At 41.7% G+C, this 25,660-nt stretch overlaps 2 protein-coding genes across 12 annotated transcripts; both read left to right on the top strand.

Moving 5' to 3' along the window:
* The first annotated feature begins 42 nt into the window (after positions 1 to 42).
* Positions 43 to 11,772, top strand: LOC139356361 (fatty acyl-CoA reductase 2-like). Of its 4 annotated transcripts, none has more exons than XM_071070169.1 (6): positions 43 to 1,162; positions 1,553 to 1,754; positions 2,469 to 2,593; positions 4,109 to 4,188; positions 10,084 to 10,253; positions 11,502 to 11,772. In XM_071070169.1, exons 2-6 carry the CDS (start codon positions 1,752 to 1,754, stop codon positions 11,568 to 11,570), a joined length of 447 nt encoding a protein of 148 aa, XP_070926270.1. In that variant the 5' UTR covers positions 43 to 1,162; positions 1,553 to 1,751; the 3' UTR covers positions 11,571 to 11,772. The 4 variants fall into 4 exon arrangements, with proteins under 4 accessions (XP_070926270.1, XP_070926271.1, XP_070926272.1 ...); XM_071070170.1 differs by adding an exon at positions 2,932 to 3,075 and having other exon boundaries at positions 43 to 1,754; positions 11,502 to 11,771; XM_071070171.1 differs by adding an exon at positions 2,932 to 3,075 and having other exon boundaries at positions 43 to 1,754; positions 2,469 to 2,597; positions 11,502 to 11,771.
* Positions 11,773 to 13,178: 1,406 nt separating this feature from the next.
* LOC139356363 (putative inactive fatty acyl-CoA reductase 2-like protein) lies at positions 13,179 to 24,710 on the top strand. Of its 8 annotated transcripts, none has more exons than XR_011608127.1 (6): positions 13,179 to 15,526; positions 15,828 to 15,980; positions 16,274 to 16,341; positions 20,376 to 20,577; positions 22,149 to 22,323; positions 24,455 to 24,710. XR_011608127.1 is itself a non-coding variant. In XM_071070175.1 (6 exons), exons 4-6 carry the CDS (start codon positions 16,284 to 16,286, stop codon positions 24,630 to 24,632), a joined length of 411 nt encoding a protein of 136 aa, XP_070926276.1. In that variant the 5' UTR covers positions 13,216 to 15,273; positions 15,402 to 15,526; positions 15,828 to 15,987; positions 16,274 to 16,283; the 3' UTR covers positions 24,633 to 24,699. The 8 variants fall into 8 exon arrangements, 5 of the variants coding, with proteins under 5 accessions (XP_070926274.1, XP_070926277.1, XP_070926275.1 ...); XR_011608126.1 differs by having other exon boundaries at positions 13,182 to 15,526; positions 15,828 to 15,987; positions 24,455 to 24,709; XM_071070175.1 differs by lacking the exon at positions 20,376 to 20,577 and having other exon boundaries at positions 13,216 to 15,273; positions 15,402 to 15,526; positions 15,828 to 15,987; positions 24,455 to 24,699.
* The last annotated feature ends 950 nt before the right edge of the window (positions 24,711 to 25,660 follow it).

Genomic DNA, 25,660 nt, shown 5'->3' with positions numbered 1-25,660 from the left:
ACAAACAGGCCAGGCGGTGTCAGGAGCCCAGATCTCCAGCTGGAGGAAACATCAACCCTGCAGTGGGAACAGGGGCCCATTGTACATCCTAGGCACAGACACCACAGGTAAGCTGGGCTTGGTACCTACCCCTCCCCGGATACAGAAAGAAGCCAAACGAGGAGTTTTGTGCAGAATGAAGCCTCCTTCCTTCCAGAAGCACTGCTGACTGTTTGGCGGTTGCCATTTGTGGCAGTGGGCCTTTTGTTTATTCTGAGGTTGGGCTGGTTTCTCCCCTTGGCCCTGACCTACAGATTATAAAGGAGAACAGCGAGAGGTCCCCAGGAAACATCCACAGATGGCATTGGAAATAAGTCACCTTCTGAGAAGCATGTCATGTTCTGGGAGGGCTAAGGCATCGAGTAAGGCCTATGGGGTTGGAGGATCCCTGGGCAGGTGGGGCAATCCACAGCCTTGGGTTCTTCCCATGGGAATCAGGAGGTCCTGAGGCAGAGGTAGTGGTCCCACAGGAGGAGTCACAGAGCCACCAAGGGCTCTTCTGGCCCAGGGAGCAGTCAACACCATGGACTGAACACCTGCTGGGCTCAAAGTCCTGGTCCAGACTGGGGCATGTGGGGCCAGGAGGGAACTCGGAGTGGAAGACAGAGAGACAAGTGTGCTAAGAGGGCAGCCGTTTCTGGAAGTAGTGTGATCCAGAGATTTTGGCTGGGAAGGGCTTCCAGGGTTTCATATGTGTTGTGGAGCTGCTTCCTCTCCCCAGCCTCACCCTGCAGAAATGCCAGTGAATATGTTGCCGCCATCTTGGAGCTCAGTGCCCTCATAGTGTAACGGCAGCAGCAGATCTGCCTGTGCACGGACTTCCTGTACTACCTCATTCCTGAGGAGCAATGCTTCTGCAGGGCCTCTGACTTGGTGCACAACTTCAGACACCATCATCCTGGAGCAGTACTGCACCCTCACTAGCCAGGGTGTTGATGACTTCCTCAAGGCCAAGGCCACGTTCAAGGCTTCTGACTTCATTGAGGCACTTGTGCTGAGAGAGGCGGGCTTCTCCGGGATCTTAATTCAGGAGGTAGAATGGAGCTTGGGATCAAGCATCTGATGAAAGAACTTGCACTTCATCTGGAAGGCTCTGGGGAGCCATGGAAGATGCTGGATAAAGGTGTGACAGTCAGATTCATCTTAGAGATGACTGTAGAAGGCTGCCTAGGAATGAACAAGAGCCAGGAGACCAGGGAGGGAGCTTGTGGGGCAGGTCTGGAGATAGCAAGGGAGGGATCCTGCTTGGATGAAAGGTCTTCAGGCACTGTCTCAGGTTACACTCAGGTGCCCTCAGAGCTAGTACATTCAGAGTCTTGCCTCCAGGATGAAAATGGGAAGGAGTTGTCAGACGAGGACATAGAAATGGAGGCTGGCATATTCATGAATGCCGGTGGTGGTCTCGGTGTGGGACTACTGTGGGAACAGGGGTCCTTCCATTCAGGGATGTGGTGGATGGACCCTACATCACTCCATTCTGCCCTTCTTTTCCCTCCTTTCATTCTCCCAAAAGCCTCAGTGCATGAGTGCTGTTCATCCTCTGGTGCTGAAGCAGCCAAGGGTCACAAGCCTGCCTGGCTGCCTCTGGGTATGACAGCAGAGCCAGTGGCCTCTACTGGATCCTGTACAACTTCACAAGACACCCAGACACCGGGAGTGCTGCCAGCATGTGGTGCAACAATCCTGAGGGACCACAGTCCTGAAGACATTGAATGGTGGGTGCAGGGCCTCATGGCCTGTTCCCCAGCCCCTCTCATTGGCTCTGGTCCAGGTGGTGAAGGGGGAAAATGTTTTTGTCAGTTCTGCTATGATTGCCTAGCAAGAAAAGGAGCAGAGCCCAGGAGCAGTAAAATCAGTTAGTAAAGTCAGTTTTCTTTTCTGAACTACATTTCTGCCATCTGTAAGTTGAGGGGAATTGCTTCTACCCTATGAGGCTGCTTGGGGAATGACTGACAGTGTGTGTAGAGCAGGTACCACCAGCAGGCATTTGGTGTCCAGACCGCTCCTCTTCCCTCTTGATTTTCTGACTGCATTTGCATTTTGTTCCCAAGACCTTCACTCCCCTTAATTTTGCTCTTCCCTCTGATTCCCACCTTATCTTCTATCCCATGGATTCACCAGGATCTGAGTGGGTAACAGTCATGTATGCATGTGTGTGTATGTACATATACCCTGTGTTGGTGTTGGAGTGTGGTGTGTGTGTGTGTGTGTCAGAGAGAGAGAGAGAGAGAGAAAGAATGTGTGTGAGAGAGAAGAGGGAGAGAAAGAATGTGTGTGTGCATGAGAGAGAGAGAGAGGGGGAGAGAGCAATAGAGAGAGAGAGAGAGGGAATGTGTGTGTGTGTGTGTGTGTGTGTGTGTGTGTGTGTGTGTGTGTGTGTGTGTGTGTGTGTGTTGGGGTCACTGAGGGACTGAAATTCTCCACCCCAGGCTGTGCTCATTGCTGGAAGTGCTGTCAGGGCCCTTGCTGTTGACCCTCCAGGTCTCATTCTTGCAGTGCAGGCAGGGCATTCTGGAGGAATCATGCCCTTGGAAGAAGCCCTGAGAAGTGACTGGTAGGTAAGAGTGGATAAATACCCAAACTCCCTTGCTCTGGGTAGGATGACTCTGAGACACATGTTCTATGCTGTGTCTCAGAGGTACCCAGCAGGGCTGAGTCCTGACTGACCACAGTGGAAATTTTCTTGATGAAGGTCCCTTTAACTGCTACATTCCATTCCTGTTTCAGTTCTCCACTCCTGTACTAGTGTTTCCTGCAATTAGTACCCTAAGGAAGAACTGGCAGCATAATTGCTGTCCTAGAGTCATCCCCAGATAAAATTTTTATACTTGAATCTTTGCCTCAGGATCTACTTCCAGGAAACTCAAACTAAGACACACATTTTTATTTCAGCTCCTCCAATCTTCATAGACCTGTCACTGTGCTGTTTTTACCAAAAATGATCATGAGGATCAGAGAGGGAAAGTCACTTGCCTAAAGTCACACAGCTGAACAGTGGTGGAGTTCAACTTTGACCATGGGCTGTCTGATCCCAAGGTATATACTTGTTCCTCTCCCAAGAGACTCCTCTCTTATCAGGCTCAAATGAATGACAGGAGGATGTTAAAGGTAGGATCTCTGAAGCCTGTGCCAGAGGAACCCCAGCTCATTGCTGGCGCCTGTGTTCTCATTCTTACCTCATTAAGAGTAAAGTTTATTGAGTTTATTAAGTATCTTTAGTGAGAACTGGGACCAAACAGATTTTCTGACTCTAAAAGAGATATTTTTACAGGAACAGATATATACCTATAAGTATACAGACACGCATACACGTATTTCTTTACTGATCATAATTCATGTCAATTAGTCCTTATTAGAATGTGGGATGTATAAATGTAAGATAATTTTCATGTTAAAATTGACAGATACATATTTAAATAGTCCTAAAGGAATTTAATTATTTTTCTTTTAGAATTTTCCATTTTTAATGTTATTTTTATGAGAAACTATGTAACTTTATTGATAATACATGCAATAACCCTTTGTTTTTCACATTGAAAATACAATGTATTCTGCAAATAATTAAAGCCTAATTTTGTATTAGCATTTTAAATTTTCAATCTTTTTTATTATTATTATACTTTTAAGTTCTGGGACATATGTGGAGAATGTGCAGGTTTGTTACATAGGTATACACAGGACAGGGTAGTTTGCTGCACCCATCAACCTGTCATCGACATTCGGTGCTACATTAGGATGTGGAGAAATAGGAACGCTTTCACGCTGTTGGTGGGAGTGTGAATGGGTTCAACCGTTGTGCAAGACAGTGTGGCGATTCCTCAAGGATCTAGAACCAGAAATACAATTTGACCCAGCAATCCCATTACTGGGTATATACCCAAAGGATTATAAATCATTCTACTAAAAGACACATGTGCATGTATGTTTATTGCAGCACTGTTCCCAATAGCAAAGACTTGGAACCAACCCAAATCCCCATCAGTGATAGACTGGGTAAAGAAAATGTGGCACATATATACCATGGAATACTCTGCAGCCATACAAAAGCATGAGTTCATGTCCTTTGCAGGGACATGGATGAAGCTGGAAGCCATCATTCTCAGCAAACTAACACAGGAACAGAAAACCAAACACCACATGTTCTCACTGGTAAGTGGGAGTTGAACAACGAGAACAAATGGACACAGGGAGGGGAACATCACACACTGGAACCTGTCAGTGGGTGGGGCGCTAGGGGAGGGATAGCATTATGGGGTTTAATAATTTTAAAATTCAATTCTATTGAAATTTTTACTCCAAGAAGCCATGTGTTTTTGAGAGCTAATCCTGATATATTCAAATCTTAATGACTTAAGTTGATGGAGCAAACTTCTTTTAAATTAGTGATTCCCCAATTTCCCTGACTGTTGGAATTTCCAGGGCATGTTGAAAACACAGATTATCCAGACTCTTACCTCTGCAGATGTATTTAGTGGTTCTAAAATGGCACCAAGGGACCTGGATTTTTCCCAGGGTCCCTGTGTAATTCACACTCATGAACAGGCAAGTTTGGGAAATAGTGCCTTAAGGAGATTTTTCACTGAGCAGTCTTCATTTGAAATGAAGATCATTTATCTTCTAATACCCATGCTTCCTCTTTCTCCTGCTCTCTTTATCTCCTGCTGTCTTTCAGTTCCTAGAAGCTTTAATTGAATGACAGATCCTAGTGTATCTGTACCTACTAAAAACCACACTTCTGAAACGACATGGCCACCAGAAGACACAGCTAGTCTGCCATGTAAAAAAGGAAAGGTTCATGTGCCCTGAGGGTACAGGGGTGAGAGGCAGGGGAATGGAGACCCCCACAGCCAGCAGCAGTGGCCCTCATCACAGCCCTCTGGGAGATATGAAAGGAGGTCAGACGGTGGACAGTAGTCTTGCCTTCGTGCTATAGAACATGTTGTTAACACCAAAAAAGCTGATCTCTTCTAGGGGAATGGTGAAAGCTGATGCTAGCACTTGTGCTTTTTGTTTGTTTGTTTGAGATTGAGTCTTGCTCTTGTTGCCCAGGCTGGAGTGCAATGCATGATCTCAGCTCACTGCAACCTCTGCCTCCTGGGTTCAAGCGATTCTCCTGCATCAGCCTCCTGAGTAGCTGGGATTACAGGTGCCCGCCACCATGCCTGACTAATTTTTTATTTTTAGTAGAGATAGGATTTCGCCATGTTGGCGAGGCTGGTCTCCAACTCCTGACCTCGGCCAAAGTGTTGGGATTACAGGCGTGAGCCATTGTGCCCAGCCTGTGATTTAATTTAATTTAATAATTGCACAGCTTCAAAATGACAGCTAAGTAGCTGACATAAAAATGAAAATTCTGTGTACTTTGATGTTAGCAGGCTTAATATACAAACCAGAATATGATGAAATTTTTCTTAATCAAACTGAATAATTTTCACATAGGCAGGCCATTGGCAGGCCATTCAGCATCTGGCTTATGTTTGGGCCAGGCTGGGTGCTTCATAAAAGTCTGGAGGGAAATACAGAGGCCAATTCTCCATAAGCATTAGACTCAGAAATACCTTGCTTCCCAGTGAAAAGTTTAAATTGACTTTCCCGCCACCTTCATCAAACTGAGGTTGGTCAACACTTATCACCACTGCCACTGGACACTTTGACTTCCAATTTTGCTACCTGCTCTACAAAGATACCCCCTTCCTTCCTTTCCTGCATTCTCCCTACAACCTCATCTTCTTTTGAGTTCATCCACTCTGTCTCATCATTGTCCATCTCTGCTTCCCAAAACCTTATATAGTACAGAAATTGACCAATCAAGATTACAGTGTCGAAGAGCATCCGTTTACTGAATAAGGCAGCTGGCTTCTGGGGGCAGAAAAATGATTAGACACAGAGATAAAAATCATAATCCCTACTCTCCTGGATTCACTGTCCAATGGGGAGACAGACACATAAGCAAATGCAACTTGATAACTACAACAGTCAAGTGAATTATATAATCCCGACTGGAGAAAGAGAGCAAATGTTATCATAAGACAGTGTGTCCAGTACTTACTCTCTAACAGATTTCCTGATGAACGTCTAGGCTTGCCAACTTGTTGCATAAGAAAATTGGAACATGGGGGAGGGGAAGTACGTATGCTTCTTGGTATTTCAATCCATAAATGCATAAATAATGTAACTATTAATGATATCATCATGTTGATTCAATAAGTTTGAAACCAAAATTGAGAGTCATCTTTAGAAGAAACTGTGTATGTGTCTATGTGTGTACACATGTAGATATACACATATTGCTTTCTGAAATTTTCAATGACTTTGTGCTTCTTCTGAAGCAATTCAAGTTTAGCATTTGAGATCCATGGGTCAAAATATCTTCCTGAGTGTACTGAAGAACATTTAGATTAATTTCAGACATGTATTTTGGTTTACATAGTGTTTTTTATCCATACTAACTTATTTACTGTGTTTAAAATAAATTGAGAATAACAGCAGCAACCCTGAGTTGAGTGAAAGTCCTGAGAAGGGCATTGCCCAACCAGTGCATGTGCATGTTTACACTAATCTCCTGTCTGAACCTTGGAAGTGGCTCAATGAGCTAGCAGATGATCTCTTTGGCTGTATTACAAATGATACTTTATTTTTATTTGTTTCATTCATTCATTCATTCATTCACTCATTCATTTTGAGACAGGGTCTCACTCTGTCACCCAGGCTGGAGTATGGTGATGCAATTATAGCTCCCTGCAGCCTTCAACTCCCAGGCTCAAGCAATCCTCCTGCCTCAGCCTCCTGAGTAGCTGGGACTACAGGTGCACACCACCATGCCCAACTAATCTTTAAAACTTTTTTTGTAGAGACTGGGTCTTATTATGTTGCCCAGGCTGGTCTCAAACTCTTGGACTCAAGCGATCCTCCTTCCTTGGCCTCTCAAACTGCTGGGATTACAGGTTTGAGCTACTACATGTGGCCAGAAATGACATTTTAAAACCAACTATTACCTATGCAGACATATGATGCTTTCCGGTTGTTTTATTTAAAAATGGGAACGCCTTAGGTTTATTGGCTCATTTTGTTTTATCAAAGAGCTTAAATGCAGTTGTGAATATTTCTGTTTACCCTCATAATAGCCTGAAAATTTACAATGAATATAATTATTGCCATTTTCACAAGTAGAATTAGAATAAGATAAAACAGTGGAATACAGGTGTAGCTAAGAGTAGCAGAGGTAAGCCATCTATAGAATATTAAAATTTCTTCCACGTGCATTGTTAGAAATCTATAAAATCAAAATTTTTTCATGCCTGCAATCCCAGCACTTTGGGAGGCCAAGGCGGGCAGCTTACCTAAGGTCAGGAGTTCGAGACTAGCCTGGCCAACATGGTGAAACCCCGTCTCTACTAAAAGTACAAAAATTAGCCCGGTGTGCTGGTGGTCGCCTGTAATCCCAGCTACTCAGGAGGCTGAGGCAGGAGAATTGCTTGAACCTGGGAAGTGGAGATTGCAGTGAGATGAGATTTCACCACTGCACTCCAGCCTGGGTGACAAGAGTGAGGCCTCGTTTCAAAACAGCAACAACAACAACAACAAACAACAAACAACAAGAACAACAACAAAAAAACCCCAACATTTTCTTTATTTTTATTTTTATTTTTATTTATTTATTTTTTTTTTTGAGATGGAGTCTCGCTCTGTCACCCAGGCTGGAGTGCAGTGGCCGGATCTCAGCTCACTGCAAGCTCCGCCTCCCGGGTTCACACCATTCTCCTGCCTCAGCCTCCCGAGTAGCTGGGACTACAGGCGCCTGCTACCTCGCCCGGCTAAGTTTTTTTTTGCATTTTTAGTAGAGACGGGGTTTCACTGTGTTAGCCAGGATGGTCTCGATCTCCTGACCTCGTGATCCGCCCGTCTCGGCCTCCCAAAGTGCTGGGATTACAGGCTTGAGCCACCGCGCCCGGCCTGACATTTTCTAATACAAGCAAACTCACTAAGCTTTATGAGGCTCCCATTCCTGCAAGTATTATCCTTTCCATGTACCCCAACATTAATGACAGCAACCGATACTAGCCATGTGACATACAATCCCAGCACATTGTTGGGCTCTGATGTTTTCTAGGAATTTTTTCTTTACAGCTGTATTGAAATGAAGCTGTATTCCCTCAAGACCTGGTTTTTATAAACTCTCTATTTTTGCAGTTGAGGGAAAATAGTCTTAGGTCAGTCAATCCACTGTTGACCCAGAAATGGAATGAGGTAGGATTATTGGGAAGATGGAGAGGTGTCTGCAGCATCCTACACTCTTTCCTAGCCGCTAGGTGACCATATAATTAAAATATCCTTGATATTTCTGTGTAGTTTAAGTTGTTTTTAATTCTAGAACCTCTCAATCTTTCTCTATTCAATTTAAATGAAAAGGCATTTGAGTATCCAGAACACACTCAACACTCAGAAGCAAAGCAAGAAAAATGGAAACATAATGGTCAATGCCCAAGTTCTCCCCCAGGATCAAATGAGGATTAATACTGAGAGTTGTGATTCTGAATAATTCTTAACCTCATGAACATGTTAGTTGTTCAAAAATTTGTCATGTCAGCAAGGTGGTAACACTGAAGATTTTCTACAATCAAAATAGTATAGTTATGTTCTGTTGTATAAAATAGAAATAAATGTACCACATTGATCAGCAAAATCACACTAGCATATTCCAACAGCTTAATTTTTAAAAAGCTATGTTATATTAATAATTTAACCACATAGATCTGAGCTAGAATAAATGTTACATATTTAATTGACAATAATTTTTTTGCTCTCTTAGAGAGCTGTAGATAGATTTTGGGGTTATCAATCAAATGATTCTGACTTTTTTTTTTTGAGATGGAGTCTTGCTCTGTCACCAGGCTGGAGTGCAGTGGCACAATCTCAGCTCACTGCAACCTCTGCTCCCTGGTTCAAGTGATTCTCCTGCCTCAGCCTCCTGAATAGCTGGGATTATGGGCACACACCACCATGCCCAGCTAATTTTTGTATTTTTAGTAGAGACGGGGTTTCACCACGTTGGCTAGAATGGTCTCAATCTCCCGACCTCATGATCTGCCCGCCGTGGCCTCCCAAAGTGCTGGGATTACAGGTGTGAGCCACTGTGCCCGGCTGGTTCTGACACATTTTTAAGAAAGATTAGGCTGATGCTATGGTAACTCAGTTATTCATGATACATGTCATCTTGTAAGTAGGAGTACTCAATATTCATGATTTTCAAGCTGTTTCAGAGTGCTATAATCACCCCACTTGACAGACTTCAGAATTCATTGAAAATCTCTGGAAATAATTAGCAAGTTATTATCACAGGCTCTAAACAGACCTTCAAAATGCATTACATAGTATTGGTAAAACAGATCGTCAGTCTGCCAAAAGTAGTCACTTTGATTTGATTTGCCTTGAATGAAATTTTTAAAATGTAAAGCTAAAGTCTTCAGGATCACTGCACTGGGTTTCTATGGGACAATACTGAACAGGGCTGCCACTGAAACACCTTGGATGAGAGCCTCAAACTCCCTGAACACAGCATCCAGCACACTACTGGGAGAATGACTGGGACTCAAAAATGTGTGCAATGAATGTACTTATGAGCTTGTTGGAGAGGAAGTAAAGAGGTTGTATGTAATTACCTCAAATTAGTACTACTACAGAATAATCACTACTGGTAAAGTAAAAGTAGCACTAAAGTAGTACTAATAAAGTAGTACTAATAGCCCTACACTAGTAGTAGTAATAAAGTGGCATTGCTATTGATTCTATCCATCTATCTACCTACCTGTCTGGATGGGAGGGCACAGGATTTGACTGATAAGATTGGGCTTAGCAGTGAAAAGAGCTCATGTATGCTTTAAGCAGGTATGCACTCAAACTTGGTATCATGTGACTGTTCTGAATTCCAGAACCATGGCTAAAGGGTGGAAGTTTTGTTTGACTGTGTCTCACATTTTCCTTTTGGTCTATTGTCTAACACATGTTGCTAGAATTCATTTTACTCTGACTACCTTTTATGTACAGACAACGCTGTTATTGACGAGATCACACCCAAGCGGATCGGAGATTGGCCCAATACTTACACCTACACCAAGGCCTTGGGAGAAATGGTGGTGCAGCAGGAGAGCAGGAGCCTAACCATCGCCATCATAAGGCCCTCCATTGTGGGAGCAACGTGGCATAAGCCTTTCCCAGTAAGCCCACTTACCTGGATTCTGTGTTTTGCTTTCAAACTAAGGTTTTTCTAGCCCAATTATTTTCTGATGTCTTTCTTCTTCTCCTCAGGATTTATAGCTAAATGCAGCCAATCAAATATGAACCCATTATACTAGGGCAAAATCCCACTTTGGGATCATGAGGCTCTTTCTGGCAGTTACCCTGACTATCTTAGAGTTGGATGGAGATCTTAAATTAGCTTCTAACTACTCTAGTCTCAAAATTCCCATGGGTGATGTTTTTATATCTTGGCTTTCCCACTATAGCTTAAACAGACCAGAATGTTCTTGATGGCCAACTTGATAGTATTGCAACTAACTGCCAGGGTAAACAAGAGTTACAAAGCTCACAGAAGGATCTCAGTTTGGGAATAGTAATTTTTTTTAACCTCAGTATACTGCTGTGTCCTTCTGAAAGTACTTTGAATTATACTGTCTTCTTCAAAGCAGGTCTGTGAAGCTTTGGGGGCAGATAAATTCCAGCTCCACCACTTACTGGCAATGCGACATTTTTGAGTTGTTCTTTCCATAAAACAGGACAGATACTACTTTGGAGAGTTGGTTTAATGAGACAATGTATGAGGAGAGGAGTGCTCAGACTCTAGTAAAAGGCGGGTCCCTACTGAAAAGGCTCAATTAATATTAGTCCCTTCATCTTCTCCTCCCATATCTCTTGTCTCCCATTATACACATTTCAACTTTTATGCTGTAAGGTAAAGAGACATAATAAGGTCAGCTGAATGGCTTGGGGCTTAGGAAACAAACTCAAAAAGACATTTCCCTCTAACTACTCTTAAGCATAATCTTTCCTGTAACATCTTTAAGCAAGTCAACACACATTATTACCAATCATGTTTTCAATGTTCTCCTAAGGAGGCTAAAATCAGGACTGAGGTGGAGAAGTATGGTTGGTGAATTGCTTAGCAGATCATGATATAAGGACAAGGTCCACCGTAGCCCTTAAGATGTCACAAAACGCTGCAAAACCATTCATGGCTCCTGCTATGAACAACAATCCTGGCCAAATTTTAATTATTGGACAAAGTTCACAAAATAGCCAATGCTTTGCCATTGATCTTTGGGATCTTAATAATACTGAATTAGATAGTTCTATTAGCTGGTGTCTCAGTGCCCTTGTTTGAAATTTATTGAGATTAGACTGCAGATGTTCCAAGATAACAACAATTTTCTAAAATGTGTAACCAATGGAAATCTTCTTTCTTTTAGGGTTGGGTTGATAATCTAAATGGACCTAGCCGACTCATTATTGCGGTATGTATAGGGATGAAGAAATAACTCTGAAATGTAGTGGAGGAATAGTAACAGAATTCTTAGTGCTGGCTTAGCTTCATTGATCCAAAAACGTAAATGCTACTTTACTATCAATTGAAGCATATTATTTCAACTATTCTGGTTATAATATGAAGGCAGGATGAAATTATTTTTATTCTTTTAGAATTTTTTATCAGGAAAACAGGTAAAGCACTATCAATTACTATTTAAGAGTTCTATTTTGAAAAGTCTTTGAGAATTAAGGATTTTTCTTTTTTCTTTTTTTTTTTTAAAAAAAAAAACTATTTTAAACTTAAAAATAAAACCAGCAAAAGTCTTATAAAAATGAAGCAAGTAGCCCAAAAAATGCCCACCTGCCGCTCTATATACAGTAATGCAATATTTATCACAGTTTTGTACAATATTATAAAAAATGTCGCAGACAGTACCAATTAAGGCCCTTATTTCTCATAGGACATCAAGCCTTATGACCTGGTGGGGTGGGAGGGAAGATGCCACTTAATTATTGCACCATTTTGAGAAACAGAACTGGTCAAGGCGAATAGTGGTCTTTTCCCACCTGGCCTTCAGTCACAGATGGGGGCTGGGGCGGTGGCGTCGTCTTCAGACCCTCTGTAGCCACACTGTGCCCTGCCTGCTTCTCTGGGTGCAATAAATACCGGTCACAGTTTGGGAGGGGGCCTTGCGCAGGTGGGCGGGGGCGTCTGGGCTGCATGTGCCGCTTCCTGTACAGGGCAAGGTGGGCTGAGCGCGAGAAGGCGCGGTGGCACCAGTGGCCCTGAAATGGCCAGTGGCCCCTGTGCTTGGGGTGGCAGAGCCATAGCTTGTCTGAGTGAGCAGCTTCCCGCTGCATCCATCCCAGTGGCAGTGGTTCGGCTTGTCACTTGTGTGCTGCGCGGATGTGCCTTGGGGTGAGATCTCTTGCTGTGGGGCTTGCCCTAGCCGCACAGGCATACATGGTGGTGCCTTTCCCAGGCCAGGAGCGGCCGCCACTCCTGGGCTTGGCCTCCAGCAGCTCCAGCCGGGACGCCGGCGCCACCACGAGGAGACCGCGGGCGACTGGGGGTGCCAGGCCTAGGCCCAGGGCTGTGGCGGCGGCGCCAAAGCTACCGAAAACGGACAGGGGTGGGGGTTGGGGAGCTGGGAGCTGGGGGGCGCCTCATAAAGGCCGGGTTGGGTGTCCTAAGCCAGCGCCACGGAAGGGCAGCGGGCAGGAGGGGCGCGGGCCAGTAGGGGCTGAGGGGCGGGTGTCGGGGGCGGCGGGGGGGACCCGGGACTTCGCATGCATGAAGCCGCCGGCCCTGGGCGCCCTCGTGTTTGAGGCCGCGAGGTCCATGGGTGAACCCGGGTGCGCCGCCCTGGCCGCCGCTGTCCGCTTCAGGGGGCTGGGCCTTAACCACGCGGCTCGGCAGCGCCAGTAGAAAGCGGTTTAGCAGGCCGGGCGCGGTGGCTCAGGCCTGTAATCCTAGCACTTTGGGAGGCCGAGGCGGGCGGATCACGGGGTCGGGAGATCGAGACCATCCTGGCTAACGCGGTGAAACCGTTAAAAAAAAAAAAAAAAAAAAAACACGCACACACACCGTAAAAACACACACACACACCGTAAACACACACACACACACACACACACACACACACACACACACACACACACACACACACTAGCCGGGCGAGGTGGCGGGCGCCTGTAGTCCCAGCTACTTAGGAGGCTGAGGCAGGCGAATGGCGTGAACCCAGGAGGCGGAGCTTGCAGTGAGCGGAGATCACGCCACTGCACTCCGGCCTGGGCGACAGAGCAAGGTTCCATCAAAAAAGAAAAGAAAAGAAACCGGCGGGCCATCCGCGGCCGGTCCAGCTCCGGTCGCAGCGGCTGGGACCCACACCAGGCCATTCACGGGGGTGCCATAGGGCAGCTGCGTGCAGTGTTTGGGTAGCAGGACGCAGACGGCGGGGTCGCGGGGGTTTCGGGGTGTCCTCGGCCCCAGGCCGTCCAGCCCTGTGGACCGAATGAAGTCCCGCACGCCACGTGTTGAGGTAGTAGTGGGTGCCCCTTGTGCGGGGTCAGCCCTCCTGCAGGCGGTGCTCATGGTACGGGCTGGCGAAAGTGGAGACGGACGGCAGGATGGATTCACTTGGCCACATGGCCGGGAGCTAGGACAACGCACACCGGTGAGTGGCTGCCCGGGTGGGCTGGTCGGGGCGCGGGCAGGGGGGCATGGTTCTGCCAAGGATTTTGCTTTGTTTATCGCAAGATGGGGGTATTTCCTCCTTTCTGCAGTTTATAATTGCGTGAATTAGTGCAGTGAATTGAGGATGCAGTAAAAATAATATCTTCAAAGATTATTAAATTCGTTATTAACACATACGAGTTTACGTGTGTGTATGGAAAGCAGGTATACATCAAAAATTCTTAATGAATACAAGAAAGAGAACTACCAATATTGGAGCAAATTTTTCAAATACAAACACCAGTGAATATAGGCAAGGCCTTTTCTTTTATTATTATTACTATAAGTTCTAGGGTACATGTGTACAACGTGCAGGTTTGTTACATGGGTACACATGTGCCAGCAACGCCTTTTCAATAATGTCTTACAAGGAGAAACGTGGCTCCTCTAGGTAAACAGCCCTCAGTGCGCATCTCCCTGAAGTCCAGATGGATCCGGTAGAGCTGTGGGGTTCACAGCTCACACTGAGGCATTTAGGGCCTAAGCACCACTTTACTTTTTTGTACAGTGAGTAGGAAATCAGTGATCTAAATGAGTTTAAATCTTATTAGGGATTCGAACTGCGCTTCAGACTCTGTCTCTCTTCCTCCCAGAGCTAGATTCAACATGAATTAAAATACAAATATAAAACAATGAATTATGATAGTGACAAAGACCTTCCTTCGAACTTCAGATTTTTCCAGCAGCCCCTTTCTTTCTGTTTCCCACCTGCCTTCAACTCTTTCTCCTAAAAAAGTTCAGTTGGGGTGAATGTTTGGTGACTTAGAACATCATTATTTTAACACGATCCCAAAGCGGTTTTCATTATATGCAAAGATGCATATTTATTTACATTTTTAAAAATGTTCTAAATTGGTTTCTTACGTCCAAAAGAAGGGGAGCTAGTTATAAGAAAAGAGAATTGAGTAAGGTAAGAAAGTGTTAATCATTTCAAATCAAAGTGGGAAACATGCAAAGCAGAAAGAATCAACTTCATAAACTCAACAAATTATTAATGTAAATAATTCCCAACTCCTGTATCTATATAACATTAGTGATCTGTGAGGTGAACTGAGATTCTGAATAAAAAGTAAATGATAAGACCATTTTTCTAAGCCAAAAAAGTTTTTGTCTTATTAATTGTGGAATTTCACCAATTAATTTTTTTTCAAATAAAATTTCTTAAACTTTTAGTGCCTACTATTGCTTGTGGGTTAATAAACCCTAGCAGAAAACAAAATCATCAAGGAAATGGTAAACATTAATGGGAAATTTGTGTAACCTTAATTCTTAACGTGTCTTATTAATTAATTTTTAAAATGTGAAGGTGTATTCTTGGTGTTTGGTAATTAACTAAGTTTATTAACCTCTCACAAATATGAGGAATTTTATTCCCTAAAGGAACGTGAGGAACACTAGTAGTTCAAGAAAATGCTGAAGGTGACCTTGGCTGAGAAGCTAGGATAGGCTGACGAAGTCAGACTTAGTGTAGGAACCTGGTAAGCGATGGATCGATGTTAGCTGTCTTCACTTATTGCACTAGTATAATCAGTTTGATGATACATACTTTAGCCCCAGCTGTTACTTAAGACCTGGTTTCACATTTTATGTTCTTTTTCCTGTGCAGGCTGGGAAAGGGTTTCTTCTGGCCATAAAAACTACTCCAATGGCTGTGGCAGACTAAATTCCAATTCCAGTTGATACAGCCATCAATCTCCTGCTAGCTGGAGGATGGTGTGCTGCAGCTCACAGGTGTGGATGCTCAAGTGGGCTTTCAAAGATTTCATGAGAGGGAGGGTTCATCTATTAGGCACATTTTCCAAATATAGGCATTTCATTGTATAAGACCCCAAATGTGAGAGGGTGTTCATTTCAATATTTTATAGAGTTCCTAATATGCCATCATATATATGTTGAGTTGTTTTCAAAATACAGTTTAGTACTTGGCTACTCACAAAGTAATAAAACATTTAAATCACTTAACCATAAAATTCTTGATAACCAAAAGGCTTTTCTTTCTATTGGTAGTTTAACATTCAGCTTTCTTTTTTAGGGCAAAGGAGATAGAACTGGATGAAATGAGAGAATATTTTTTTTTAGTTGAACTCTGGTTAATGCCAAAAGTGTTCAATCGCTATGTGTGGGGAAGTTTCCTGGTACAAAGGAAAAAAAGAAAAACAGGTTGTTCATACATTTGGCTGCGTTAGTAAGTGGTAAACAGAATTAAATTTTTCTTATGTGAACTCACACATATGTGCTTCATAATATGTCACTCCTATTTAACACGTCTTTCACACACACACGCACCCCCCCACACACAGCCTTTTGCTAGTCTTCTTCCAGTTTGCTTATTAACCCAAAGAAAGAAAAAAATACAGAAGCCTTCTTGCATAGGTTGCCTTAATCAGATGAATTATGGAAACAACTCTGTCTCCCTTATTTTTCTTTCATTAGTTTTCCATTCTGTTGTATTTATTTAATTTTTATTTCATTTTCCAGACCTAAGTCAATGTTAGTCTACCACTGTACATCTGGTAACCTCAATCCCTGCAATTGGGGCAAAATGGGTAAGTACTTTAGCCATGTATCTGCATAATTACTAGTGTCTGACACAGAGAAAAAATAGACAAAGTGTGTCATGGAGCTTAGAGCCTACATGGGGAGAAAGACAGAAAGTAAATAAAGAGACAAAATAATGAGAAATTGTAAATCTGTGGTAATTAACTAGAAGGTACTGTGGTTACCAAGGAAAGGAGTCATTGGGAACACATACATGATTGTAAGCAGTAGGGGGTCCATTGGTTATAAAGATTTTAAAAAAACAGTGATGAAATAAAGCAAAAGTTGGCAGTTATAAAGAATCTCAGTGATAAAATGCTGAAATACTCCTCCCTGCTGGGGCAGTGGGTCCTGTACACACCCCTTCCCTTCTTGATACATCACTGAGAATGTGACATGATCAGTGACCAATGGGATTTAGAAAAGTCGAGTGATCTTATTCCTTCCTGATTGCGTCTGTAATACTGACCATTAATTTATGCAACTTGCCTCTCTTGGGTGTGCATTAACTACTCTACTAGTGATTTGTAAAAGTGAATAGGAATCACTATGGGAGAATAAAACAACATCCAGATTCCTTAGACCCTGGGACCAAGGTCTTGGGTGATGCTGAGGAAACTATATTTTTAATAAGCATCTAGATGATTCTTGATACTTGGGGAAATGCTCTTTGAGAAACCCTGTACTATACAAATGATTAATTTGTCTGAAGGTAAGGGATTTAATCTGTTCAATGTACAAAAACCATGGAAATCAATTTGAGTACAACTTAAACATCTAATGATGGTAGAAGATAAAAATAGGGAATTTTGCTATTCTGTAGGATTTCTTAGTACCTGCGAACACATCCCTTCTGTCCCTGTTACATAGATGACACTGGCTCTTCATATTCCAGTGGGAAGCCATGGTACCACACTGAGAGTTCTATTGCAGGACAGCTGGACACTGTGGCTCTACAGTTTCTCACACCTATAGCAAACATTGTAGGCTGATATGACATTGGTTATCCCTGTGCCAAGGCTCTGTTCTGGATTCCCTTCTAACACAGCATTTCTGGAAGCTATTACTAATTAATTTGATGTTGCATTCAAATTAAACTCATTTGTGTTTCCTATCGGGGACTCTTAGGAGGGATAAAAATGCTTCCTACTAGGAGCAGTAGCCATGTTAACAGGAGGTTGAGCATATATAGTCTCAGGTGATATTACAAGGAGTGATAGCTGTGTGGGTGAACATGGGCTATCTCTCCATAGAATTGTCTCCTTTAGTGTCCCTTAAGAAGAGTTTTTAATCTCCTGCATATAGGTCTTAAGCATCTTTTATCAGATTTATACCTAGGGCCTAGGTAATTGATGCTTTTTTTTTTTTTTTTTTTTTTTTTTTTTTTTTTTTTACTAATTTAAATGTCTTTTGTAAAAATATATTTTTTAATTGTTTGTGGATGATGTCAAATGCAATTGATTTTTGTATATTGACCTTATATTCAGCTATCTTGCTAAACTTATTGCTAGAAATTGTATAAAATTTCCTCTTGATTTCCTATGTAGACAGTTACTTAATCTGCAAAAATACCAGTATTATCCCAATTTTTTCAAGCCTTAGGTCTTTATTTTTCTTGTTGATGGCACCATCTCAGCTCAATGCAAGCTCTGCCTCCTGGGTTCATTCACGCCATTCTCCTGCCTCAGCCTCCTGAGTAGCTGGGACTACAGGCGTCTGCCACCACACCTGGCTAATTTTTTGTATTTTTAGTAGAGACAGGGTTTCACCGTGTTAGCCAGGATGGTCTCGATCTCCTGATCTCATGATCTGCCTGCCTTGGCCTCTCAAAGTGCTGGGATTACAGGCGTAAGCCACCACGCCCAGCCTTCTTGTTGAACGTCTACTATAATGGTGAATACAAATGGCAATAGTGCATATTGTTGTCTTGTTGCTAATTTTAAGCAGAAGACTTCAAATATTAAACTCTCCTGCCATTTTTAGGATAAACCCAACTTGGTCATGCCGTGTTATCTTTTTTTATATTTTGTTTAATTCAATTTGCTAATCATATAGTTCCCTTGTTTTTTCTATTCTCTGAAAATGCTTAGTGGAGTGAAAGTGTAATAGTGGAGTAATCTGTTTCTCCAAAACTTGGGAAAAGCACCTTTAAATTATCTGGATTTATAATTTTTGGTGAGAACATTTTTTATTGCTTCAGTGTCTTTAATAGTTAAAGAATTTTGCAGGCTTCCTTTTCTGCTGGAATCAGTTTTAGTTATATTTGTCTCTTTTTCTAAGATTTTATCTGTTTTAAAATGTATTTACATTGTTTTCATATTATATTAATATTTTTGTCCTAAACTGTATCTGTAATTATGCTTCTGTTTTAATTCATAATATTTGTGTATCTTATCTTTTCTTAGCTAGTCTCTAAAGGGTCTACTTTATTTCTTTTTTTCAAAGGACCAACTTCTTCTGGCTTTATTGACTTCTCTTCTCTTCTCTTCTCTTCTCTTCTCTTCTCTTCTCTTCTCTTCTCTTCTCTTCTCTTCTCTTCTCTTCTTTTCTTTTCTTTTTTGATGGAGTCTCGCTCTTGTTGCCCAGGTTGGAGTACAATGGCATGATCTTGGCTCACCACAACCTTGCCTCCTGGGTTCAAGCAGTTCGCCTGCCTCAACCTCCTGAGTAGAGTAGCTGGGATTACAGACATGCGCCACCACGCCTGGCTAATTTTGTGTTTTTAGTAGAGATGGGGTTTCTCCATGTTAGTCAGGCTGGTCTCGAACTCCCGACCTCAGGTGATCCACCCACCTCGGTCTCCAAAAGTGCTGGGATTACAGGCATGAGCCACTGAGCCCAGCCTATTGACTCTTTATTACACTGCTGTGTTTTCTGTTGCATAGATGTATTGCCTTATCTCTTTTTTCCCCTTCCTCCTGTTTTCTTTGATTATGTTTTTCTTCTCTTTAACTTAGAAATATAGCCCACAAATATTCGGCTTGTCTAATACATGCATTCATGGCTTGTATTTCCCTCAAATGCCACTTTGGCTGTATCCCACACATTTTATTGTATAATGTTTATGTTATAATTATTCTCTAATCCTTAAACAGTTTTCATTTGAATTTCTTCTTTGACCTATGAGGATGTAGAGTGCAGTTTTCAATTGCCAAATTACATTTTCTACATGTGCATGAGTTTCTACTTGTCCGTCACATCAGAAAGACGGTAGCTTCATGGTTAAAAGTCTTGGGCTTTGGGATCTGATAGACTTGGATTCAAATCCTAGCTCATTCACTCACTCCTGTATTCATTAAATAGGCATTATTCTTGGTGCTGAGGATGTATCACTAAACAGAAATCCGTGCTCACATAGCTGTTATATGCTGGGATGCGTCCCACCATTCAGTAGACTCCACTGCTTATTAGTTGTATCAGTTTGAAAAAGTCTCTCAGTTTCTCCCTGTATATCAATTTTTTTATCTGTGAATGAGAATAATAATTATTCTATTCTAGGGAGCTCTTCGGAGAATGTAGGGAGATAAAGTGCTTCGTACAGTGGTTAGAACAGTGAACATTTTAGTAAACGCCTGCGGTCACCATATGGACAGCTTTCTCAGAAAGCCTTCCTAACCCAGCCCCACCCCTCCCCTTCCTGGCACCCAGACAGAGCTAGATGCTTCTTTTGTATTCCTCCAGAGCTTACTGTCCTGGCCTCTAGCAGAATACTCAGGCAAAGTATTGTAATCATGAATTGTCCACATCTCCCACCAGATTGCCAATTCTTTAAAGACAAGGAATATGTCATATGTAATTTTTTTTTACCTCAGCATCTACCACAGTGCCTGGCAAGTGTTAAATGCTAAATAAATATATTTGAAATGACTAAAGGAAGGATTGACATAGATTTAGGAAAAGGAAAGTAATTGTATGTTGCTGAGATATTTATTCGTTCATTTAGTCAAAAACTGTTTATTAGTCACTGAGTCAGCCACGCTTTAAGGTACCGTATAAGTTCAAACAATGCACACAAAATTTCGTTCTGGTATTTAAATCTTAGGAGAAATATACATCAGATATGGTTGAGTGCAGAAAAATAAAGGAGATTAAAGAAGTAAATAGTGTTGTGGGAAGGCTGCTATTTGATATGTGATGGCCAAAGAAAGTCTCTCCGATAAGGTGTCTTCTTAGTAGAGACCTGAAATAAATGAGAGGGCAAATCAGAAGGACATGTGGATGAAATATTCCAAGTTGAAGAAACAGTAAGTGCTAAAGTTCTTTAATCATATTCAAGGACAGCAAGGAGGCCAGTATGGCCGCAGCAGAAGCACTGAGAGGGAGAGCGGTAAGAGATGAAGTCAGAGTGGTGGGCAGAGAGAGAGGATGCAGAGAGTGCAAGGCCTTGCAGACCATGGCTTTGCCTCTAAATGAGAAGAGATTCCATTGAAGGGCTCTGAATGGAGAAGTTCCTGTAATATACTCTGAGTTACATTTTAGAAGAATCACTCTGGCGGCTACATGGAGGTCCGACTGGGGATACAGGGGTAGTGGCAGAGACCACTTCGGACAGTATTTCAACATTCCAGGCTACAGTAGTGGTTTTGATCAGAGAGATAGCAGGTGGAAATTATGATTCTGGGTATTTTTCAAACAGAGAGCTGATAGATTTTGTTCAATTGTGTGTGGGTTGTTAAAGAGAAGAATCAAGGATAACCCCAAAGTTTTTGGCTGAACTACTAAACAAATTGAATTACCATTTGGTCAGAGGTAGAAGATTGGTGAAACAGCAAGTTTGTGTACGCATTGGGAAGGGGGTCATTAGTAGTGGGTGTATCAGGAGGCCCACTTTAGAGCTGTTAAATGTGAATGTCTATTACACCTCCAGTTGGAAACGTTGAACAAGTATATGGATATATAGATCAGAATGTCAGTGTGGAGATCAGAATCTCTTATGCTATCAACCTGTACATAACTTTTTAATTTACCACCATCTTTTTAAAGTATAAATCCCTATGGACCAGATGATTCTTGAGAATCTTCTCTGAAGAGGAGCTATATTTTTCAGATAGATTTTTAGCTGGCATTTTTAAAGTAGGGCAATAATCATATTACTGTAATAACTGACATCATAATTGAATAATGAGCTTAGGCATATGCTTTGCAAAAACCTACATACCTTAAATAAAATTGAATTCAAATGAGTATCTTTTTGAAAGAACTACTGAATTCACAAATGTATGTAAAAAGTTCTTAATTAAGCTTACTCTATAAAAAGACACTATTATGAATAAAACCCTGGATAGCAGAGTGGACAACTGAGTCTGCCATATTCCCAGAGAAATATTGAAAGTAAACTAACACAAGAAAATATTGCCTTTAGAATTTTTTAGTTAAACTTTTAATAAAGATTGAAATAAAATGTTAAGAAACTTTCTAAATGGTTCTGAAAGTAATGGTCCAGCCAGGGAAATAAAGTTTCTAGCCTCTGCCTTGGGGCTTTCAGAATAGACTAGATAACCTTAGAATTAAATGCAGATTTATGTTTTTTCTGAACAGTACCCCCTTATATTGACTACGTGTGTTTCCCCAGGAATTTGTTTTAGAGTAGATGTTTCAAATAAAGGATCCAATTCTTAACCCATTCACATTGTTTCATTTTGCAGATAACCACTTGCTTAGCATAAAAATGTTTATATTGTTCTCAGAAATTGATTCTTGACTCTACACAGCAAATCCTTTGTCTTTATTGCTGTGACCCATTACAAATACCTTCCACTATGATGGTTTATATCCTCCTATTCTCCTCTAACACTCTCTCTCTTTTTTTCCCCAGGATTCCAGGTCTTGCCAACCTTTGAAATTCCAATTCCATTTGAGAGAGCTTTTAGGAGGCCATATGCTGATTTCACCACCAGCAACTTCACAACCCAGTACTGGAATGCCATCAGCCACCAGGCCCCTACCATCATCTATGACTTCTATCTGTGGCTTACTGGAAGGAAACTCAGGTGAGAAGCTGAGTCAATGGCTTTGAGAGTGTCACTGCATATGGGAGATTGAGGCCCCAAAGTCTTTAGTGCTTCCTTCAGCCAAGGATTAAAGGAGACAACTGAATCTGACTCATATATACAAATTGAACACACCTACTCTGAAAATCCAAAATCTGAAATTCTCCAAAATCCAAAATGTTCTGAGTGCTGACATGATGCCACAAGTGGAAAATTCCACACATCTTACCTCATGTGATGGGTCACAGTCAAAACACATTCAAAACTTAGTTTCATGCATAAAAGTATTTAAAATATTGTTTAAAGATTACCTTCAGGTTATATGTATATGGCTAAGTGTGTATGAAACGTAAATGAATTTTGTGTTTAGACGTGGGTCCCATTCCCAAGATATCTCATTACATATAAGCAAATATTCCAAAATCTGAAAACAGTTGAAACTCAAAACACTTTTGACCCAAGCATTTCAGATAAAGGATACTCAGCCTGTATAAGTTTTGAACAAACAAAGCAGTCATAGTAAGAAGCCACAAAAGCCTCCTACATTAGAAATGCTCCAGCATAATAAAGGAAGGTAAATGTTAAAGAGCTTGCTTGATGAATTCAGCAAGTGATCATTCACCCAAAAAGAAAAGCAACTGAGGCTCTGTGACTAGGGTTTTTCAAATGGGTAGATCACCTTAAATATACAATAATGATGGCAACCTCACTTACTGGGAGCTTACTCATGGGGCTAAGGAGGATGCGTGATGATCCCATTTTTATTGTCAAAGCTACTGAAGGAAGATATCCTCATCAACCCAATTTTACAAATGGAGAAATAGAAGCTAAGGGAAGAATCTGAAGTAGTCTCAAAGGAAGTGACAGGAAGGATGTGGAGAAAGCTGAGTGTCAAAGTCAGTATTCAGGACCAGATTTACTGCCACCTAGAGATGAATGAAGAAATTAGAGGGAACACAGTGTGCTGATGCTACGTCAGCTGTCACCACCTGGCATAGGACATAGGACATATTCTTTCTCTGTCTCACTTGAATAATAATATGTGTCAGAGGAGACATTATTGTAATTGCCTAAAGCAATTCTTGTGATCAAGAATCAGAAGCATGAACAGTATTGCCCTCTGTGTTAGCCCCTTTATGAAGGAGGAAGTTGTCTTCAGCATGTTGAATTGTCATCTTTATTAGCAGTGCAAATGACTAAAACTTAGCCAATGTAGAGTTTATCCAAATTTTTTCAGACCTCATTTGGAGCTCATAACTCAGTTCTTGAGCAAAGGGAAAAGAAAACATTGTGATTATGGGGAAAATATTTGTGTGGGACTTATTAAGTAAAGATAGGAAAAGAAGAACACCCGAATATTATAGGCAGAAATGCTAAAGGTTTTAAAATGTGTCAGGATTGGAAGAAGGCCTGGATAAAGAACAAAGTTCAGTTAGGAAAGAGAAACACGGAAGGAAGAGACACAATAAAAGTCATTATGTATTCTGCGAGAAGTCAGACAATAAGATTTGTGGGAAATGGGTTGGTTTGTTGTATGGTATGTATTTTAGCAATAATCTTTATGGCAGAGAAAGCTAAAATCCTTAACTTGTGTGAATGATCACTTGCTGAATTCCTCAAGGTAGGCATGGTGAAGGAGGGTGTAGAGGAGACACAGGTACAATGGACTGACCTAGATATAAAGCCTTAGTATACACTCAGCTAGAAATAGTGATTCTGAGGACATACTGTGACATGATTATGTCATTATGTGTATGGTAGTGATGGGGATGATAGAAGGAAGAACTGATGGCATATTTTCAGTCCCCCTCAAAATCAGTTAAATATTGGGACACTAACTATCCAGGTCTAGAAGAGTCACACGCCATAGCCATGGTATGACGCATCATTCATCTTGCTTTCTTTGAGAATAAGAAGATCAGTAAATAATCCAGAAGTGGGAAGCTTTGTCCAGGCCTGTGTGTGAACCCAATGTTTTGTTTAGAAATAGAACAAGTGAGTTCACTGCTATAGCATAACACACAATTTGCTTAAGTGGTGGTCAGCAAATCCTTGAATGCTGCTTAATGTGACAAAGTTGGTAAAATCTTTTGTGCAACACTCTTATTCCCTGAATGTTTTGCTGTGCCAGGGCCTGTGCATGCCAGACAAGTCCAAGCCAGCTCAAAGAACAACCAGCCACCTCTGCCACCTGCCACCTCTGCAAACTGCCACTTCCTGCTGGCAGGATTTGTTTTGCATCCTGTGAAGGGCCAAGGAGGCACCAGGGCATAAGTCTACTCACTTATATCTGTTTGTCTGGAATGTAACCCATGTTTGTTTGTACAATAAATAAAATTGATCTTGAATGAAAACTGAGTGGTCATTGTCATTGATCTTTGAACCCAGATTAACCTTTTGGTCATGCCTAGTCTAAGAGAAAGGAGATATTCTTATCAATAAATACAGAGCCCAGCTATGTCAGTGAAGATCTCAAGTGCACAGATAGTAGTATAGGGAAGAGTCAGAGGCCAAAAAGACAGGGATGGCAGACATTGAACAGAGGAGAGTGTGGTGTTTGCCTTTGCATCAACTGAGATTATGGAATGACACCTGAGGCTTGGGGACAGCACCTGCAAGATACCAATAAAGCATTCTAAGAACATCTGTGAAGTGAAAAAATTTGAATTACTGTTGTTCTTGTGGTTATGATTGTATTTATGGTTGTTACTTCATTCATATTAATCACCTATGTGCCCAAGTGTAATCATGGAGTTAGATTTTTCCCAGACTTTTTTTATTAGACTCAAGAATTCCCATAGACAAAGGCAATATCACTATCCTATTTATACATTTCTTCTCTCAGTTCTGCAGAGCCAAAATGTAGAGTCCAACATTTTAGATAAGTTATGTAATAAGGGCTGGTTTGGATTATCTAACTGGTACATGAGGCCCAGTGTGCTAGTTTACTCCAGAGGAAATTGGCACCTGTATATAATTGTAGTTAGGTTGATCCCTTGATATCAGAAAAGTTTCTGCTATGCAGTCCTTTTTGGTGATTTCTTAATATATATCCTCATTTTAGACAGTACTAGTGGCATAGATGTACTTGGCAGCAGAATATTACAGATGGTAAACCTTGAGTCTATGTTTTAGTAGCAAGAGCCTGTGGAGTCTTGTGCTTCCCTTGTAGACATCTTCTTAACATCTACATTCTATCTTTTGTCTACTATTGTTACTGCTACTCGTTCCATAGAAATTCTAATTTTCATTTGGGATATACATTTTTGTTATTTGTAAGCTCCCCCTTCTTTTTCATTTTTTCACCCCATTTTCAGACTGTTCTAAAATCAGAAAG

The sequence above is a fragment of the Macaca nemestrina genome, chromosome 9, assembly GCF_043159975.1.
Source record: "Macaca nemestrina isolate mMacNem1 chromosome 9, mMacNem.hap1, whole genome shotgun sequence".
Taxonomy (NCBI): domain Eukaryota; kingdom Metazoa; phylum Chordata; class Mammalia; order Primates; family Cercopithecidae; genus Macaca; species Macaca nemestrina.
The sequence above is the reverse complement of the archived record's forward strand: the minus strand, read 5'-3'. Positions and strand labels throughout refer to the sequence as shown.